The sequence below is a fragment of the Kryptolebias marmoratus genome, linkage group LG4, assembly GCF_001649575.2.
Source record: "Kryptolebias marmoratus isolate JLee-2015 linkage group LG4, ASM164957v2, whole genome shotgun sequence".
In the NCBI taxonomy this organism is placed as follows: Eukaryota; Metazoa; Chordata; class Actinopteri; order Cyprinodontiformes; family Rivulidae; genus Kryptolebias; species Kryptolebias marmoratus.
The window spans coordinates 25,802,252-25,823,555 of NC_051433.1; the positions used below are offsets into that span (position 1 = coordinate 25,802,252).

General features: G+C 38.4%; 1 protein-coding gene across 2 annotated transcripts in view; it reads left to right on the forward strand.

Moving 5' to 3' along the window:
• The window catches only part of cntn4 (contactin 4), a 280,686-nt gene that overhangs the window by 187,299 nt on the left and 72,083 nt on the right, over window positions 1–21,304 (forward strand). For both annotated transcript variants that reach the window (XM_017426954.3, XM_017426955.3), the window contains exons 8-9: window positions 2,505–2,689; window positions 8,733–8,872. In XM_017426954.3, coding sequence (XP_017282443.1) covers window positions 2,505–2,689; window positions 8,733–8,872 — 325 coding nt within the window. The remainder of the gene's footprint in view (window positions 1–2,504; window positions 2,690–8,732; window positions 8,873–21,304) is intronic.

The following is a 21,304-nucleotide window of genomic DNA, read 5'->3' on the forward strand; positions in this document are numbered from 1 at the left end:
AATCATCAAAATTAAACAAAATAAACATTTGAAATATATGAGTTTGTATGTAATGTATGAATATAATATACAAGTTTCACTTTTTAAATGGAATTACTGAAATCAATCTACTTTTTCATGATATTCTAATTTTATGACCAGCACCTGTAAAAGAACTCTAAAATCAATCTCGAAACGAACTGGATGCCAATGCAGTGACGCTAAACTGGATTGATGCGTTCTTATTTTCTGGTACCAGATAAAAGATGAGGCAGCTGCATTCTGAGCCAGCTGGAGTTGAGTGAGCGATGACTAGTGAGGTGTCTGTGTTACATCTGTGCTTTGTTGCGATGGGGCCTGACTTCCGAGTGGAGACATTGTCTTCAGGTACAATCCTTTCTTGGGAAGTGGACTGTGTTCTCCTAAGCTCACGTTGTCAAAGCAACTGCCCGAAGACGTATACAGAAAGTTATCTGTTGCATGGCTCAAGTCCACAGCTCATCACCATAAAGGGAATTGAATGTACTTGAATCCATACTGTTAAAGTCTGTCCCAGTGGGATGTGTGTGTGTGTGTGTGTTATTCTACAGCTGGGTGTGGTAAATGTTTATAAAAAGAAGCAGCCCGGAGAGGAACGGGAGATTTCACGGATTGGGCCAGAAATCTCGACTCAGCACAGACTCTGTTATTTTGAATAAACTCTCACTGTTCAAGAATAACTTCTGTCTGTAAAGTCATTTCTTTTGATCAGTACATCGTTGCTGTAATTATGAAGACCCAGAAGAACATCCACCTTTTGAAGACACTTCACTAGCTCATAAAGTGCTTTGCAATAGTCTACACAAGTTGATAAAAAGGATAGATTCCTGCCAAAAAATCTGCAGTTAGCAAGAAAATCCATCTTGTACTTTGGTGGTCTGTAAAAAAACAGCACAGAGCACTGGGAGGTCAGATTCAAGCTCAAATACGTACATCTTGAAGCTGGAATAAGATGTGATTGGCATGAGCTGCTTACAGAGGTAGTTTTCCCTGTAAACAGCTGTTACACCTCCTCCGCGACCTGCTGTCCTCGGAGAGTTGAAGTATGTGCAGTCCAGTGGCAAAAGCTCACAAAAAGCACTCAACTCACTGATGTTCATCCATGTTTCAATTATAATTTGAAAATCCAGTCCACGGGAAGTGAAGAAATCCTTTATAATGAAGGTCTTGTTGGTTAGTTACCTAGCATTCACCAGAGCCATCTTGACGGAAGCAGGAGCTGAGGCATCAACCTTTTGACGAGGATGTGATGGATCACCCCACGTCTGAGGGGATGAGTAACTGAGAGGCAATGGGCCGGTTGCCCCTCATCCAGCTGACTACAGGAACCAGAGAGGAGCCAGTTGGATCCAGAGTGCACCATGGAATAAAGCATCGCTGTGTAGACACAGAATCTCCGGAGCAAGCTTCCAGATAAGATGCCAAACAGGGTTTCAGTTTCACCAGCCAGCCGCTTTGTTTCCTGAAGCATCTGCACCCTCTTAGTGCGGGTACCTAGGAACCAGTTGGTTCCAACTGGTTCCTAGGTGTGATCGTTTGAAAACCATTGCTTTGAAATGGCGAGGAAGTGACATTATAATATTTTTAAATGTATATATATAAAATGTATAAATGCATGTATAGATGTAAACAGTGTTTTGCAAAATAGCATGAGCTTACATTTTGCTTATAATTGTGCAAATCTGGGCAGATGTGTTGCTCCTAGACTGTAAAATTTTGCTAACTTTGGAAGCTCTTAGTTATAGCAATATCGACAGCAATAAGTATTGTTAGAATACAATACTAACTTATACCAAGCTTGTTCTTTTAGTCCTTTCTTTGGACTCAATTCTGCTATTTAACTCTTTTAAAATGATTAACTAGTTTTCATTTTGTCCCATACACAATGGAACACTTGCCCAATTCACTGATCATTTTAAACAGAACAGTGGTTTCTATAGTTTGGAACTTGCACTTGAGATAGCTACTGTTCAGTTCCTTTCAAGGGAAACTACTTCAAATTGGACAGCACACTCAGTCACTCCGTATTGGTCAGAACTGACACAATTCCAGGCTAGTAAATCCTTGTGGTTTTGAGAAATAGACACAAGCATGTTGCAGATTGTTTCATGTTATTAAGTGGACAATGACCAACAAACCAGGTGTTTCGGGTGCATAGTCTTCTGTGGATAGAAAACTCCAACCAATGGTATGGACATTTGTCATTCCAGCGCTGCATTTTAGTACAAAAGCAACATTTACATTCCCAAAGAACTCTGGAAATCCTAATTTGAATAATGCAAGCTCTTCAAGATGAGGTTGACTCATTCATATTTAATAAAGGGACAAATAATAAACCTGATGATAATTGGGGTAAAGAGTTCAACAACTTACATTTGACTCTACTTGCTTTATTGCTTTCCTTAATGATACAACAAATTGTTGATGAAAAAACTGTATAATCTTTTGTCTTACATTGTTTACCACCTCCTTCTGTCTTTTCACAGCCCTGCACCCTCTATTAGCTGGAGGAGAGTGGACAGAGTGCTCTTCCCCAGGAAAGTTGACATGAGAAAGGCCAGTGGCGTCCTGGAAATCCCATACTTCCAGCAGGAGGATGCTGGCACATATGAGTGTGTAGCCGAGAACTCGAGAGGAATGAACACAGTAAAGGGGAAGCTCTCTTTCTATGGTAGGTGATCTTGTCATGCATGAATATTTGACCATGGTTTTAAACTTTCTTAGACTGAGAGTCAGAGCAGGCAGACACAACTGTTTGTACAAAGCAGTCAGCAGAGGATTGTTGGCATACATGACGAGAGAGGCTCGTTTTAACAGCACATCAAAATGATTAAAGGCTGTCTGCCATGATGCCTCTAATATTTTGATCCAGATTAAAGAAGTGATCCGGATGAAGCTGAGCCCTTGGATATGACCTTGTTGGTGAGCTTTGCATTGGGTTCCACCAGATGGCATTATGATTGACATCCAACTTGACTGAAGATCAAAGCTGTTAAAAGTACTATAGATAGAGCAGTGGCACATATGTCAGGGACATAATCTGCACAGCAGCATCTGGATCAGCAGGATAGGGGTTTGGACAGTCACATATTGTTGATGGCAGCTTCACAATTGGAGTCGTACCTACTCTGTTTAAGTACCAGACATCAATATCTGCAAACCTCTACTTTTTAAAGTCAAACATAAAGCTCACCGGCTCTACAATGAGTCACTGACAGTGTAGAATAGCTGTAGAGCAATTAAAGGTGAAAGCAAGAAAGCATTTTGTCCTACAAAAAGTAAAACCCTGCTCACAAAGCCCAAAGATCAGTTTGCAAATATAGATGGTCTAAACCATAATTTGACTAATGTTAAGCATAGCATGAAACCTTTATTCAGGAAAACAGGTATGCAGGATCAACAGCTGATTCACTAAGAAAGTTTATTTCTGTTTAGTGTGAAAATGAAGTGTTTTTTGTAATCTAAGCAATATGGTGGGCTAAAATTTATCAGTTGTGACAGTGATTGAAATAAATGTCTTACAGTTTGAACAAAACAAATGTAAAAATATTGAAAAAATTATATATGATTGTTTGTTTGTTTGTTTGTTTGTTTGTTTGTTTGTTTGTTTGTTTTGCTAAATAGTATGTTCATATAAAATATTTTTAATTTTAGCTGACATTTAGAATTTTTTGGTTTATATAATACTAATACTATTTAATGATTTTGTGTATGAATATATATTTATATATACATATTTATATATACAAAATACCAGCTCGATATTTTTGTTCCACGTGAGTGGTTCTGCTTCACTTCAAGCTCTAGTCTTCTACCAGAGGCCTGGGAGCTTGAGGGTTCTGCTCAGTATCTTAGCTGTTCCTAGGACTGCGCTCTCTGAGGTTGTTCTTGGGAGCTTTTGGAGCCACTCCTCTAATTTGGGGGTCACAGCACTTTGTTCTTACCATTCAGCTGGCTCTTCAGGACCCGCCTTACTCTCTGTAGGTATTTGGTTGTGGCTGATTTCCTTGTGGCCTTATTATTGTTGTCATTTGTCTGTGGGATTCCAAGGTATTTATAGCGGTCCTGGACATCTTCAGTGTTGCCTTTAGGCAGGTCAACCTCCTCAGTTGTGATCACCTGGCCTCTCTTTGATACCATTTGGCTCATTTATGCGGTTCAAATGACATACCAATGTCCTTGTTGTATATCCTGGTGAGGTGGATTAGTGAGTAGATCATTGTCTTGCTCACTTCTGGCATACAGCTTCCTGTCATCCACATAGAGGAGGTGACTGATGAGTGTTCCACTTTGGAACCGGTATCCATAGCCACTCTTTGAGAGGGTTCAGGCCCATGCAGAACAGGAGTGGGGACAAAGCATCACTTTGGTATATGACACATTTGATGCTGACTTGTGAATTTGACTTTGAATTGGCCTCTAGATTTGTTGTTTTCCACATTCCAATTGAGTTTTTAATAAAAAAATATTAGTGTTCTGTTGATGTTGTACAGTTTCAAGCACTCAAGGATCCATGTATGAGTGTGTGTATATGTGTGTGTGTGTGTGTGTGTGTGTATATATATATATATATATATATATATATATATATATATACAAAGCCTTATTTATCGTTCTGAGGTGACTCATCTCTTTCATTTTTGATGTCTTTTGTCAGCCTTTCTCTATCTCTTCCCTGCAGCCAGGTGATAAAATCTTATTTTGAACTTCTTTTGAATTAAGCCTTTGAGACATCTGTTAGCAGTGAACGCCAGTGGGGATGATCGATGTGCGTGAGTCTTGTACATTATAGCACACTGCAGTGGAGAGAGTTCCCCACTTTGTATAAGAGGAAGATATAAAAATGTTATTTTTTTGGCACATTGTTAAAAAAAAATCTCATGCTTTTTAAGTAGTGGGTAATATACCATTAAAAATCTCTAAATTGTGCACTGGCCTTTAATGAGCTGATGCTATTTTTTTTTTACTTGCAATAAAGCTTTAGCATTACACTGAGGGGTAATTGCATTCAGTATATCTCAAGACTATATATGTTTTTCTTTGATAAGTTTGGATTTTCATCCAATTCTTAATCACAACATTCTTTGGAGAAAGAAAAGATCATTCGCTTGCATATTACTCAGACACAGAGTAAAGGTGAAGCTGTGACAGCTTCATTTTCAAGTTGTGTTTGCTTTTGAGTTTCTGAAGATTTACCACTGCATTATCTCAGTGTGATTTCACTGATAAGGCAAATTCCCATTTTTCCTTTGCTTTAGCCTCTTGACGTTTGGCTTGATTGTTTGTGCGATCGGCTCAGTGCAGGCTGAGATGGGCTGCCTGCTTTCATTTGGCGAGGCTTGACTGAGAGGCGATGTGTTCGCAGCAGGCGAAGGATGGAGTGAGGCGCCCTGACAGCAAGGGCAGAAAAGGAACGACAAAGTGATCCCAAAAGGCACCATGAGCGTGGCGACTCCAGCAGTCTCTGTCGGAGAGTTGCAGTATAAGTAGTATGGTGCTGATACCAAATGGCTAAGCAATAGAGAACCCTATAGCATAAAGCACCATCTTCTCCAGAGTCCTAAAAAACTTACACTAAGAGTAAAACTATCTGTATTTGAATTTTGAATTTTCTACCAATCAAAAACATATATACAGCTACAGTAAAGGATGGAAAAAATCAGTGTTTAAGAACTTGTATCTCTTTTCTGTAATAGGATAAATCAGATTTTGATCTTTCGACCCCTTGCAGTAAAAGAAAATGGTAACTCCTTTCAATGTTTGGACAAATGGCAAAGGCACAGCCTCTATGAAAGTCTGATGTTAACAACCTCAACTAACCTTGTTTTGCTAGAGTGATCTCAATGACCTGCAGTGCAACACAGGATGTACTGACACAAAAAGGTTTCTGAACCAGAATGAATTTTGATTTTGAGTTTGTGAGAGACTCCGACAGAACTACAGAAATCCACTTTTTGGTCTCTATTTTAACCTCTTTAATTTGCTCTGTGTAGCTACCTCCAACACGCCTACGCACACACACACACATGCAGACTTTTGACTACATGTTGAAGCACAGAGTACACTTGTGCCTTACAGACAGCATTCACACTGTTGTTGTCCTGTTTATAGCTTCTTCTCTACAAGTTTCACCTGTAACTACTTCTGCATTATTTCAGCTGTTTCAATCATTCTGGTATTAAAATGTTAGACTTGCTCTGACCGTTACAAATATGACTTGTGTTTTTGTAATTTTTATACTTTTTGAAATATCTTTATTGACAATCGTCCTTGTTGAAATAGAGACATCTGCAAATCCTTTAAAAACTTTGAGCTCTTTGAAATTAATGTCATCATACTTGCTCGATTTGTGCCTCGTTATGCTTGTGTCTCCTTTGTGTAGCCTTTTTCATGGCACCTTATGATTTTTTTTTGTCTTCTTATGCATCCTTTATGATTACTTATGCATGAGTTTTGTCTATATATATATCATTTTTGTCTTTCCATGTTTACTGTTTGTCTCTTGATCCGTCTATGTTGTCATTTTACATGTCCTTTTAGTCTTATTAGGTGTCTTTGTACATTCTCTGTGGCTTTTATGTCTCTTCATTTTTGTTTTTAAGCATCCTTTTGTTTTTTGATTTGTCTTCTTTTTTACTCCTTGTGCATCTTTTTTGTCCTTTTAGTCACCTTAGGTGCATTTCCTATTTTGTCTTTTATTTGTTATGCGTCCTCTTTGATATTTATGTCTTTTTTTTTTTCTTTTTATGTTTCCATGTGTTTTTTTTTTTTACCTTTTTGCTTTTTTGTCCATTTTTATTCTCCTCGTGTCTTATCATATTCTTTTTCATAAGATATCTTCTTTAATTAGTTTAACTGACATTGAAAGTTCAGCTAATATTCAACTCACTTACACCTTTTTAGAAAAATTCAGCCAACCCATTCAGCCTTAAGCATTCACACTACATTTTCGCAGAAAATGCAAATTTTGTAGTTGCTGTGTTCTCCCATTTCACTCAAAGACAATCGTTGTAGAGTTGAAGCTAATTAGTGTGGCCTGTCAGTGAAAGGCCTTGACAAAGGTCATTCCTTCAGAGTGGCATTAGGCGAGGTCTGTCAAATGGTAAAGTACTCCCAGTCTTTCATCTATTCCTGCCACAAGCATTCTGTGATATATGATGATCGGGCCTTGACATAAACATGAAGTGAAAGGGAAAAAGCTTTTCACACCAACTCCTAAGCTGATCTAGTTTTATGTACCTTTTTTTAATCATCAACTAGCCCTGAGTTACTTGCATATCACAGCAAGAATCAATTCTCTTGTATAATTATACCATCATTTACTGAGACTGTATTGAATGGAGGGATTTTATGGCACCAGGAGCCACTATAATGTGAATGGATCCAGTATTCAACACTTTTCTTCTCTTACCTGAAATTAGGTAAGAGAAACCCCAAAAGAAGTTCAATAAAACTTCACCTTGTACTAACTACAATAAATGTTTGACTACAAGCTTGGATACAGAGATAGAAACGTGCTATCATTCCAATATTGTTTTTCTTTTTTTTTCTTTTTTTTTTGTATGGGGTTTTTTTTGGCATGTGAAGTACAGATTTTTCCAAAATGACTACATTTAGAGTTTGTTCTTGAAATCATAGTATGGTTTTGTTTTCAGGTAAAAGCAGATTCAGACCAAACATTTGATTTCATTCAGCCCACTAAATATGAAATTATGTATAAATTAAACACAATCTGAAACAGCAATCATTTTACTCACCCATACCATGTGAGTGAGTGAAGGAATGGTTCAAATAAATCATTCTCACGTTCTCCGTAGAATGTGAGGAGCTGGGGAATTTGATTTGAGTCCAGCATCGGGTGTACTTTTTGTTCTTGTTGAGCTTGGATTACTATGATTAAGTTTTCTGGGGGTTTGTTTTCTAGCTGGAGCAAGAATATACTGCAGATCTGTTAGCTGTTAAAATATTTGCCCCCTGTTTGTATCTACTAGAGCAACCCTGAAGTCAAAGTAAAACAAACTCTGCCTTTAAACAATGTACTACTTTTAGTTATTTTCTCCAGGTGTTAATGTTTAACTCAAAACTCCAATGTGAGTTACTTTTAGAAAATTTATATCATTATTAGGGTTCCAAGCCCATGAAAGCGCGCGGACGGCCAATGAAAGGCATGGCTGTTCGCCTGCTCCCAGCAGAGCAGGGAACCCTATTGTTTTTGTATGGATTTTTCATCCGTACAAATTCTTCTCCGGTAAAACGCGTTGGCCAGAAAAAACAGAAACTGCTGGGGAAAAGCCAACCAGACAGTCTGATAGAAGAACCCTACCGCTACTCAGACAAAAAAAATCATATTGTCCCATACCTAGGGACCTAGCAAATGACAATGTGTTTTGCTGGGATGAAAATGCATGGATTTCTCCTAGTTGTGTGTTCAGACAGTTGTTGTTGCTGTTGACTATGAAGTTGGTACCACGGGTCATATGTTGTGCCTGGTATATAAAAGGGAAAGCAATTCTTTTTGTTTTTTCTTGAAAGAATAATAGGACACTGTAATTAACAGCTGACAATTCAGGCCCCAAATTTGACAGCAACTGTAAAACTTGAACATACTTTTTCTTTATTTTAAAGTTGCATTAGTGTATAGATTTTGCAGTCACAATCTGTTATTTGTATAGCAAGTCAGTCACCCTGTTTCTTCTGGCTTCTCATGTTTCCAGCCCCACCTCATCTCATTGAGAAGCCCCAGGATGTCCAGAAGCTCATCGATGACTCACTGGTGTGGGAGTGCAAAGCCACGGGGAAGCCGAAACCCTCTTACAGATGGATGAAAAATGGAGAAAACCTCGAGTCTGCAGAGGTGAGATGTGCCAAATGTTTTTACACCTGAAGATGGAGTTTCTCCTCCAAGGTTAGGCAACACAGCTTTGGAACAAATGTCTCCATCAGTCTCTCTGCCACTGAAAAAAGAGACAAACATGTTGGGTTTCAAAGCTTTACTGGGCCACTTGATCAAGCCTTTACCTGCACTGCAGATTACCGTGTATTATTGTCTTCTTCACAGCAACACTGTGCCTCCTGTGTAGTTGCATGTTATTCCTTGGTATTAATGTTATTCTCTTCTACAAAGTAGTTTCAAAATAATTCAACTGTGTCTGTCTGCCATGCTTTTCTGTGCTAAAAGACTAAACAGGGCAAGTATTTAATGGTAGTCCGGAAGCACAGTGTTGTAGAAGCAGTTCTAATCTTCTGTTAAATCTCTTCTCCCTAAGTCCAGTTAATATTTCTTCCCCACCATAGATGAAAAATGATGATTCTCTGTGTGAGCACAGCAGATGATACATTTCCTTAAAGCTTTCTGCTCTCCCACAGTTTTCACAGGGGATGCAGTCTCATGTTGGCATTTGAAAATAAGTGTGATTTCTTTGTTATTTATATTTGATTAATAAATCAGTTCTTTCTACAAGGTTGCTCAGAAGAGACTGATTGGACACCTTGGCACATCTTGCACCTGATATATAAACCACCATTATCTTAATTTGCTTCATTATGCAAAGAAGGCGACAAACTCACCGGAGGACGCAGACCAGTGCTTGACTGTTCTACATGTGGTAGGAATTAACTTAGTCTGCCACTGAATAACTCGAGGCGAAACACTACGCACAGTATAACCTGTGTCACATAAAACCAGATTTGGTTTGCTTTAAAGGAAATGCAACCAACAGTCAGTTTAGCCCAGGGGTAGGGAAGCCTGGTCCTAGAGAGCCACCATCCTGCATGTTTTACTTGTTTTTCTGCTCCAATACACCTGATTTGAATCAATGGGTGATTAACAGGCTTTTGCAGAACATGAAGAGGGACTTTAACCACTGAATCAGGTGTGTTGGAGCAAGGAAACAGGTAAAACATGCAGGATAGTAGCTCTCCAGAACCAGGGTTGCCTACCCCTGGTTTAGCCAATAGTAAATAGTTTTATCCACACCTTTTATAAATTGGAAAAGATGATTGCAATCTGCCTTTTGTTTGCTTTAGAAAACCAGACAGCGCATCAGCACAAACATTTCATACCAACTGTCAGCACAGTGGTGGAGGTGTGAAAATTTGGGCTTGATTTGCAGCTACAGAACCTGGGCACCTTGCAGTCACTGAGTCAGACGTGATCTCCCCTGTGGAACAAAGGATTATCTTCCTGGCTTACGTGGATCATGATATTTTATTAGGGTTCAAGCCTGCGGAAGTGAGCGATCGGCCAATGCAAGGCATGGCCGTTCACCTGCTCCCAGCGGAGAAAGGAACCCTATTTTTTTACAGACTTTTCATCCGTTAAAATTTTTCTCCGGTAATTAGGGTTCCAAGCCCTTGGAGGCGAGCGGACGGCCAATGAAAGGCATGGCTGTTCGCCTGCTCCCAGCAGAGCAGGGAACCCTATTGTTTTTGTATGGATTTTTCATCCATACAAACTCTTCTCCGGTAAAACCGTTGGCCAGAAAAAACAGAAATTGCTGGGGAAAAGCCAACCAGACAGTCTGATAGAATAACACTACCGCTACTCAGACAAAAAAATCACATCATCCCATACCTAGGGGGCGCTATAGCAAATGACAATGCGTTTTTGCTAATAACTCCTAAACCGCAAGTGCTACACTCAAAATCTTGATGGGACCTTAAAGTTTGGATGATTCTGCATCACTTTTACATTGGCCACGCCCACTTCCGCCTCACTAGATTTTTTGCTATAGCGCGAGAAAGGGAAAATCTACTTTCAAATACTACTCCACAATATAAGCTGGATCAATGTGAAACTTAGTACATAACATATTTAAACCGATCTGCTGACGCGATGATTAAAACGTTTTAAAATTTTTGAGTCTTGTGAGAGTGACGCAATACCAAACACTTCAGCACTAGCTAGCACAATGGTTAACTATGAATATCTCAGACATACCTTAAGATTATGGAAAATGCATTTAGAGCCCAATAGTGGATTAAATGTTGCCACTTTGTATTAAATTTTATGTAGTTACATCGATAGGGGGTGCTATAATTTCAAGAAGTTTATATCTGAATAACTGCTTGACGGATTTACACCAAACTTGGTACAGATGATCCAGATCGCACCTTTAGATGATATCTTGAATATTATAATGAAGTGGGCGTGACTTATATGCTTAATCGGATTTGAGCGTTAAACTCGGCCAAATCTAACTTTAACTTCACGGAAATGGCCGATAAACTATAGAATTGTGCTATGTTTGAGGGAAAAGTTGCAAAATTTGACCTCTAGGTGGCACTGCACATGTACGCACAGTATCTCTATTCTGGTGTTTTCTGTAAACCATGCCTTTTTACTTGAGTTTTGCAAAAAAAAATTGTAAAATTATGCTAATTAAAAGAAAACTTGCAAAATATGCGGAAACTACTTTCGTTAACTCCTCCCAAGGCTCAAAGCCAATTGAAGCGAAATTTTACATGATGAGTGGGCGACCGGCTAACCAAACAATGTGAATGATGTTTCAAAAAAATTTCAGTTTATGAATTATGCGTAAACAAAAAAATGTTTAAAAAAAAGTTTATTTAGCGTAACTTCCGAAAAGTTTAAAGTTTATCAATACATTTTAGAACAGTGGTGTCTAAGGCTGGATAAAGGGTTTCTCTCCATTTTCAGCCTGATCCAACACTAGGTAGGCAAAATTTATACTGCCGAAATGGCTGAATGGACTTACATGAAACTTGGTGGGTATCTTCAGGATACAACCCTGAAACTATGTTATCAATATGGTAATGATTGGTCAAAGTGGGCGTGGCTTATGTGCAAAAGTGTATGTGTAGCCTTTAACATTTAGAAAAATTCTTAAAAGAATCACTTGTTGAATTTAGAGGGCTAAGACATACAGGATATGTTCCTTGCATGAACTCTAAATGTGCTGATCAAAATTCGCAGCTCCATATTCTAGCGTGTTGTTACTATTTACGAAGTTCGTAACTCACGCTAGCAGTAGCAACTCTGACTCTCTTTGGCCAAATGACTTGAAATTTGGTATTCTGTTCATATCTAGCCTAACTACAAAGCAAAAGAAATATCACTCGAAATTAAGTACCCCCTTGTGGTTAATAAATGAAAACATATAAATGCTAACCAACATGGCCGGTTTTTATTTTATTTTGGAAAAACCTCTAGACTATGGTGGATTGGAAAGTTTGGGCAAACAAAGGACATGATAATGGTCAACTGTGACTATTTTGAGGGGTTTTTTGAGACATTGATTTTTAACAAATTTCTGAATATATTTCCGTATGACTAGCACTACTACGTCAAAGGTTAACAATTTCTTGTACAAAAGCCATTGAGTGTGGAGATTTCCCGAAGTGCAAACTTTATTCCACATAGAATATCTGGGAAATTTTATTTCAATTTTTATGATTTTTTGCGTATTAGGGTTAGGGTTAGTTATCATTTTTTTAATAAAGATTGTGTTTGATCCAGGAACATAGAAATAAAAGAAAATTATTCCACATGTAGGCATGGTCATTAGAGAATATTTTGGTAATTTTTTGAAGAGTTATGTTTTTTATGAATATTTATTTGGCTTGCTGTGGTATGAAATTACATTTAACATTTTTTTTAATGAAACATCATTGACAGTAGGGACATGGAGATAAATGCGTATTATTACAGATGTAGACTTGATCATCTGGATTTTAGAATAATTTATTTCTTTGGCTCTGTGTGGTATAAAATGGCAGTTAGCTTTTTCTTCCCGAGATATCTTCAGAAATTATACCATTGCGTCTCACGGAACGCCTTTGAGTATGCATCGTCCTGACAACTTTCGACTCAGTCCTCTGGCTGAAAGACGCGGCGATAGCGGAGTGCACGAAGGGGGGTGGAACATGGAGGCTTGGAACCCGTTGATAACGGCTTGCAGTTCTAGTTATTTTCAATGTTGACCTGTTATCATCATTGAGAGCCATTGTTTTTATTTATTTTTGTTATTTTTTTGTTTACCTATTTAACATTTTCAAATTTGTTTTATATCTTTTACTTTGGATTTACTGTTTAAAAAAAACTAAATTTGCCTATGAGGTCCCATTAATCCAATAAGCTAGAAGAAAAGAAAAATGCACACCAGACAAAAGCTGGGGTCTCAGGTCTTAGGTCTCTGTCTGACAGGAGAAGCTTGGACTAAATTGGGTCATGATGCAACAAAACAGTGATCCCAAACACAGTAGCTAATCTACAACAGAATGGCTCAAAAAGAAAAGAATCAAGGTGATGCAATGGTCCAGATAAAGTCCAGAACCTCAATCTGATCGAAATGCTGTGGTAGACCTTCAGAGACCTGAGAAGAAACAAATGTCTGCCAACCTCAATGACCTGAGGCAATGTTGGAAAGAAGCATGTGCCAAAATTCCTCCACAACCATGTGACAGACTGACAAAGTCCTACAAAATCAAAATACTTTAGGTCATTTGCTTCTAGAATTGCGTCGCTCAAGCTGGCTGCATGTTGGAGTAGCTCTGTTACACTCATTCTGAGATTGCGTTTGAAAATTTTATTTCCTCTTTTTTTTAAGTTGTAAATCATTTTTTGGATGGTTATTTCCTCTGGTATTGTATGCTGTGCACCTACAAGGATTTTTTACTGAAACCTTTTACATTTGGACATCTCCTTATGATGCATAACCATAACAACAAGTGTTAAACATGGAGAACTCGAAGTCCACTTATGGCCAGAAGTCCTGGGCGATCTCCAGACTGCCTGTAAATCCACCGGAGGTAAAGCTCTCAGGAAACAGCTCATCATTAAAGCTGCCCGAAGGAACACACTGGCCACTGGCGGAGAGAAGAATACTCACCTCTACAGGCCTGGTACCGTGACTCTCAGGGAGATCCACCACTACCAGAAGTCCAACGAGCTGCTTATACAGAAGCTGCCCTTCCAGCACCTGATCTAGGAAATCGCCCAGGACTTCAAGACCGATCTGCGCTTCCAGAACTCGGCCTTCATGGCTCTGCAGGAGGCCAGAAAGACTTACCTGGTGGGGCTCTTTGAGGACACCAGGACTGAGGACACAGTGGGACAGACTGCTACAAGAGATCATTCCTGCCCACATCCATCAGCATTTATAACAACCAGGATTATGAGCTAGAATAAGCTATTAATCCCTTTGGGATTAATAAAGTGTTTTTGAAATGAATTGAATTGAATTATTTGTTCTAAAAGTGGTCTAAAAGCAATTAAATCATAGGTTTTCCACATACAGTTTTTACATTTTGGCTTTGTTTTTGTTGATTAAATAATGGCGTGGTGAAATCTGTGGTGTGTTTTTTCCACACTTGAGGTTAGATTTAAACAATTGTAGAACCTGGTAAAAAAACATTTTGCCACGTTTTGATATGTTAAACTGTAGAATTAAAAGAGGATGGATTTTCTCTTTTCTGACTGCACGTATCAATAAATGTTCCAATTTCTTTACATGTTTTCTGTCCTGTCTTATTGTGAGTTGAATAAATTTAGATAAAAGGACACCATCTGGCTACAAGACGGTAAGCAGGGTTTGATTAAAGGTTACTGACATCATGCAGCAAATTTCTCCTTAACATAGACATAATAAATGGATATATTCAGAATGCATGGGTGAATGGATTAATCAGCAAAGGTATTGCATTGTTTGAAATACCACCATTAACCACAGTGGTTTAATGAGTGGAAGAGGGAAAGGTCAGCAGTGTAAGGAGTGAGGAGAGTATTCACCATTTATTGTTGTTTTACTGTGAATCAATTGAGGCTTGCCAAATGATTTATATTTAACTAAAACTTATTTACATTGATAGTTTTAGAGCTTATAAGTTTTAAATTCTTTTTTGAATAATTTTATGCTATAATCTCAACACATTTTGTCACTCAGAAAGTGGCTTATTATGTGGTGGACTGATGAAATTTAAGTAATTAAATAAGAAAATGTTAAATGTTTCATCCATCCATCCATCCATTTTCTTTAGTCAATTTTCTGTGTAGGGTCAAATGAGTCGGAGCCCAAACATTTCATGAATACTGACAAATTTGACATGATAAGCTGACATAAGCTCTTTTTCTCTTTGTTTTGATAATACTTTTTGATTGGACTGTCATAATTAACATTCATTTCAATAGAGATAGTTATTGAAATCATCAAATTTCCTTGTAGTCCCAGGAAATTAAAAAAAAAATTAACTGAAAAGTTGTTCTCACAAATCAGACACTTTGTTAACGATAAACTTTGTGTTTAGTGATAAATGCGGAAATTTCTGAATTCCTTCATCTGCCCTCTTTGTGAAGTCTCCCCAACTTCTTCATGTTACCAATATCAATGACCACATGTCGACACTGACCTACTATGCTACTTACAAAGGATTTCAATTTTAAAGTGACATTCTTTCAGATAGTTATCAATAGTTAGTACCTTATCAGCCGTGACATCAGTCTTAAAGCACAGAGGATGAAGACAAATACAGAAGTCTTCCTCCAGGCTAGGCTAATAGCTAGCAAAACGTGGGTCTTTTTATATTGTTTTGCAGGCTTTTTTGGCTTTTTTGTTATACCATCAGAGAACATGTCTGTTTTCAGTCCTGCTTTTATCTTGCTTATTTTTTTATTACCACTCTGTGTCAAAACAGTTGTGATTTATTTGAATATTTCTTTTTTTGGGCTGTTTTGATTCTAAAAGACTTAATTCTCGCCTGCTTTATTGACAGTGACTTCAGGATTAAGTAGCTGTGCAATTAAAAAGAAACCACCTTGATACAAGATTTAGTCAATCTAGATGTCTCTAAGACTACCATGCAAGTTACTTACTGTAATACTGTTGAACTGAAGGTGTTCCTTTAAGAAGTTCATGGTAGAAGCTTCTGAAGTTTTGTTGTGAATAATCTCATAGTGAGGTGGATTTACTACATTTTCTTTACAGGTGGGAAGATTGTTGAAAGTTCCTGCTTTGCCTGTTAATTCAAGCTAAAGTAGCACAAGCTGGCTTGGCTTAAAGTTTTTGTTCTTGTCATCGCAAAGCCACTTGGGAGTTTAGTTCACATGTACTACTGACTTATTTTCCAGTCAGGGACATATGGTGAATTAATCAAAAATCTGCAAAATGCACGAGCCGATTTATCTTACAGTTCTGCTCTGGTGAGCATTAATATATTCTTGTGTTAAGCCCTATAGTGACATTTTTCCTTTCTCATGTTTAAAAGATCAAACTTGAGAAATTTAAATGCATTTTATTTGACGTGGTTGTTGCTTCTTGTTTCTTTTACATTGCTGTATTTGAAGAGGAGAGTAAAAACGATTCCTGTTTTCCTTAAACTCAGTTATTTGTTATAAATTTCAGAAAATCACTCTCACAGCCTTTCTGTAGTGTCTGTAAATTTAGAAGAGTATAGCTGTAGACAGCAATCAGACACAATATACTTGCTTCTCAAAACAACAGAAAACAATTTTATGTTGCACAGTTTTTTGTTTTTTTAAATCAAGCAAATCTCTTCAATTTTGCTGGCAAATGACATTGCCAATCACTTTCACTCAGCAGTTGGCGTACAGATGGTCCCCCCAGATCCCTGCATGAAAAACTGCTGATTTTAGAGAAACGTCATGGTTAATTAATAGCAGCTGTAAATGGGAGTGCTTCCCCTGCACAGACTGATATACACCACCATTTGCCTCCCTCGGCAGAAGGGATATTTGCCCCTGCACATCCAGAGCTGCTGAACATTATGGAAATTCAGGCACAACCTGCTTAAATACGGGATTAGTTTGTGATCTTTCAGGGGGGACAGCCTCTCTTTTCATGTCACAGCATCTTAATCCCCCTGTGACTGGAGTTCAAATGGGCTCTAATGACGTTGAAGGTGAGCCAAAGGAAAACACGGGAGACGAAGGGCACGAAAAACCAAACCCTGTCACAGCTGCATTGAGATGTATGACAACTGCTAAAGCATTTTCTACTTTAGTGAAGAAGTGGTGTAATAACCTGAAAAGAGATTAATATGTTTTATACCCACCTAAATAAAAAGTCACCAGCTGGATTTAACAGAGCAAATAAATAAAAGCCTCCTGTTGTAAGCTACTGCAGTGATTAAAATGTTTAAGCTGCAACATGATTTTTAACCAGAATTGGTGCAGTGAGGACTGAGTAGCAGGGACTACTTTAGGAAAAAAAACTTGGTGTGTTTCAAAAGGCTTAAATACATTTGTCTACTATTACACCTGCACTCACTGGATCTGTTCCTTACCAGTCAGCCGGTCTATGATTCGGCTAGAAGTGACAATTTTCCCTGGTAATTAAACAGGCTGCTTCGTCCATCTGCCGGGAGCAAGATGTAATATTTGACAATGGTCTTGTTTAAAATCGTGCAACAGCAGGTGTAACTATAATAATATAAATATCACGTCAGTCTGATTTTTGTATTTGGGATCTCATTAAGAAAAGAATCAGCGCACAGACAAAGCTGTTTTGTTTTTTTTTTGACCTGAGCTTCCAGAGCTCAGCCGTCATGGCTCCGCAGGAGGCCAGCGAGGCTTACCTGGTGGGGCTCTTTGAGGACACCAGAGCCGAGGACACATCGGGACAGACTGCTACAAGAGATCCTTCCTGCCCACAGCCATCAGCATCTATAACAACTCTTTAACGAAACCAGAATTATGAGCTACAACAGCATTTAATTTCCCTTTGGGATTAATAAAGTATCTTTGAATTGAATTGAGTTGAATTTTACTGACAGTTTAAGCTGAAACTGAACTTTTCATCTGATCCAAAGCAGGTGATGAGTTCAGCCTTTGTTACCATGGTGATCTAACAAGGCTGAAACTCAGTTTCTCTTACCTTGATGATCTAACAGTCTCAAAGAAATCATCCTCTGTGATTCTGAAAACTTTGACACGCCCAGGAAGATTAGCAGCATAGCAGCTAAACTGTTGACATCACTTCGTAGTCCAGCCCTCTGGTAACCCACCAAACAGCACCAGAACCTTGTAACACCTGAACTTCTTTTTAAATAGAGGCATGACACATATTCAAACCGTCCACTGTTTTAAAAGTCATGTTTATATCATCATATGTATCTGTGAACAGGAACTGTCACACTTTAGTCACACAAATGAACTGTAATCAAAATCCAGAGCAGAGCAGCTCATTTAAGAGTTTTTCTACCAGCTGCTTTGTGGTTTGTTCAACATGTTTTGTTGTTGAACAAGTTGAGCACTGTGGGATGGTCTGATCTGAAATGAGAATTTATGACAGGGCCTCACAGAGATAAACAAGACAGACAACCATTCCTGCTCACACTTACATATAGTGAAAATTTACAGTTACCAATAAACCTTTCATGCATGATTTTGACTATAGGAGGAAACCCCACTACCCAGAGAAAATCTAAACATATAAAAGGAGAACATGCATCTCCTGGGCCAAGCCAGGAGTTGAACCTGGGATCTTCTTGCTGTGAGGCAACAGTGCTAACCCATAGACATATTATACTAATGGACCACCTTTCCCCATCTTCTCTCGTTATTGGGAATTGAAGCCACCAGGATATCTTCTGTTTAGTGTCAGGTTTTACAGAAGCTGTCATACTGTATTTTTGGAACCACTAGTGATGTGAGGCTTTAAATCCCACTATAATAGTGTTACATTTCTTTTAAGCATGAAATAACTATGAAATAACTAATTTCAGCTAAACATGGTAGAGAAATGAATATTTATACATACAACCGTAAGGTAAGAACCACGTGAATCTACAAGAATCAACCCCCAAAAAAACTAACTGAGGTGTTGTTGTTTTTGTTTTGTTTGTTTGTCTGGTTGTTTGTTTGTTTTTAAATTTTATTTTATTTAATTGTAAGAAGGTCAGTGTCCCGTTCATTTACATGGAGGGGGCAGATTGTTGGGGAAGCTTGGCCCATTCTAGCTTCAACTTCTGGGTTCCGGTCTAAGGTCTGCTTATTTTTTAGTCTAAGTACAAACCACCTAATTAGGTAATTATCACTGTTGCCTTACCGCAAAAATGTTGCGGGTTCATAGCCCCTCTGAGGTCTTTCAATGTGTGTTTGGCATGTTCTCCCCATGCATGTGTTCGTTTTCTTCCTCCCACTGTCCAAAAATATCCATGTTAGATGAACTTGAAATTCTAAATTTCCCTTTGGGTGTGAGCATGAATGTGAGCATGTGATGGACTAGAGACCCGTTCATGATGTGGCTCATTGCAATGAGCGCTGGAGTAAGGCACTAGCTCCCTGTAACCCTGAACAGGACTTGACTTGACTCAACTCAACTTTTTAATAGCGTTTTTCATGGCTCCAAGAGACATTTTTGTACGTCCTGACATGATACATACGTGTACTGAGTTTCATGATTGTCAGTAAAAGCATGGCTTGGGGCTGCTTTTTTAAAGACTTATACGGGGCACTGTGGAGTAATTAGGCCACGCCCACCAAATATTGCACTGCATTTCTGTTGGGGGCTGGACTAGGATCGATCATACTGAGTTTCGTGCAGCTCAACAAAAAAATGAGGAATTTAGAGCCAAACGTAAAGCGACGGCGTTACGTCTGACTTCGCCACGCCGCCACGGCCACGCCCCCCAGCGAAAACTCTTAGTGCTTTAATACAAGTCAGACCAACTTGTTAGCTGTCATCTGACACAGGATCGACTTGATTAGGTGAAGGGGTGTCAGAGATGTAGCTTTCCAAAAAAATAAAGTGACTTTCTGTCCTGAGGAGGCGGGGTTTACATGACGTCAGAATATGACCACATAGGATCATCGGACATCCTACAGGGAGGGGTGTTCTACCTACGTGCAGAGGTTCAAGGCCTCTACGACTTACGGTTCGTTCTATCTCACGTTAGGGGGCGCCACGGGGGAACAATTTTCTGTGAAATTTGGTGAGTTTTTGGATATGGCAAGTCATCCAAAGAGCCGTGTAAAGTGGCGGAAAAATAATAATGAAGAAATCCACGAAATATAAGAGGCCTTCGCAGTGCTGTCGCTGCTCGGGCCTAATAAAAGTAAAATAAGATTAAAAATTAAAATTTAAAAAGTACGGCAAAAGTGTAGAAACATTAAATTGGAAGCACTCAGAGAGCCCAATTTAAAGAATGTTCCGATCCGGATTATGATCCAGATCACCACCAAAAGTGAATCAATTGATGTTTGTGACAATTCTAACATTTCCTGAAAATTTCATCAAAATCTATTCATTAGTTTCAAATCAACACTACTAAAAACAACCTCTTTATCAGAGGTAACAACACATTGGCAAATTAGTAAGGCAGCTGCAGGATATGTAACAAGTAGCTAACAAAGATAGGCTCTTTCAAAGAAATGTTTTTAGATTAGTTTTAAAAGCAGAAGGGCTGTTGGTGTACAGGCTCTACTTCCCATAATAGTTTTTTAAAATTCTGGCTACCGCCAAAAAACCTACATCCTGACAGCAAACTGTTCTTGTTGGGATGTAGCTGCTTTATAAAAGCAAGGCCATCTGGGGTTTTGTAAGTGATAAGAAGAATTCTGAATTGTATTCTGTTCACAAGGAGCCAGTGTAGAGAAGCAAAAAAAAGGAGTAAGATCTCTCCTGGAAGTACCTGTCAGCACTATAGATGCAGCATTTTCAAGTAACTGTAAGGCTTATAAAAAAGGTTTTGAACACCCAGCCAAAATAGCATTACAGAAATCAAGTCTACAGTTTAACCCTCCTATATTAACACTTAACTTTATAGATAATGCAAAGATAGAAAAAGGAAGTTTTAGAGACGTATTTGATATGTATGTTAATGGAAAGGTCTCAGTCAAAAATGCCTCCATGGTTTTTCACAGATGTATTAGAAACTAAAGCAATTCTAATAGGCATAGGAAATGGATGAATGATATTGGTACATAAAGATAAAAAAACTTGGATCATTTGGGCTCAAATGGTGAAAGAAGGGTTTTGAAAGCATGATATATTTTTTTCACACATGTATCGGCCTCCACAGATTCCAGACCTTGACCCCATTAAGGATCTTTAGAATTTACTGCAGTTCAACTCACATAATACACATAATCAATACAATGTCTTAGCAAAATAATGAATGCAGCTCTAGATGGAATCAAAGGTTTTGACATAGCATAGGAACCCTGCAACAATGCCACTGTGAATGTGTAACATAATAAAAGGTGATTCAACAAGATGTTTAAGTCTGTGGCTTTTTCTGCCTAGAGGTGTATTTTGGATATTAAATGTACAACTGATGAAATAATCCTGCTGAGTTCTTAGTTCATCAG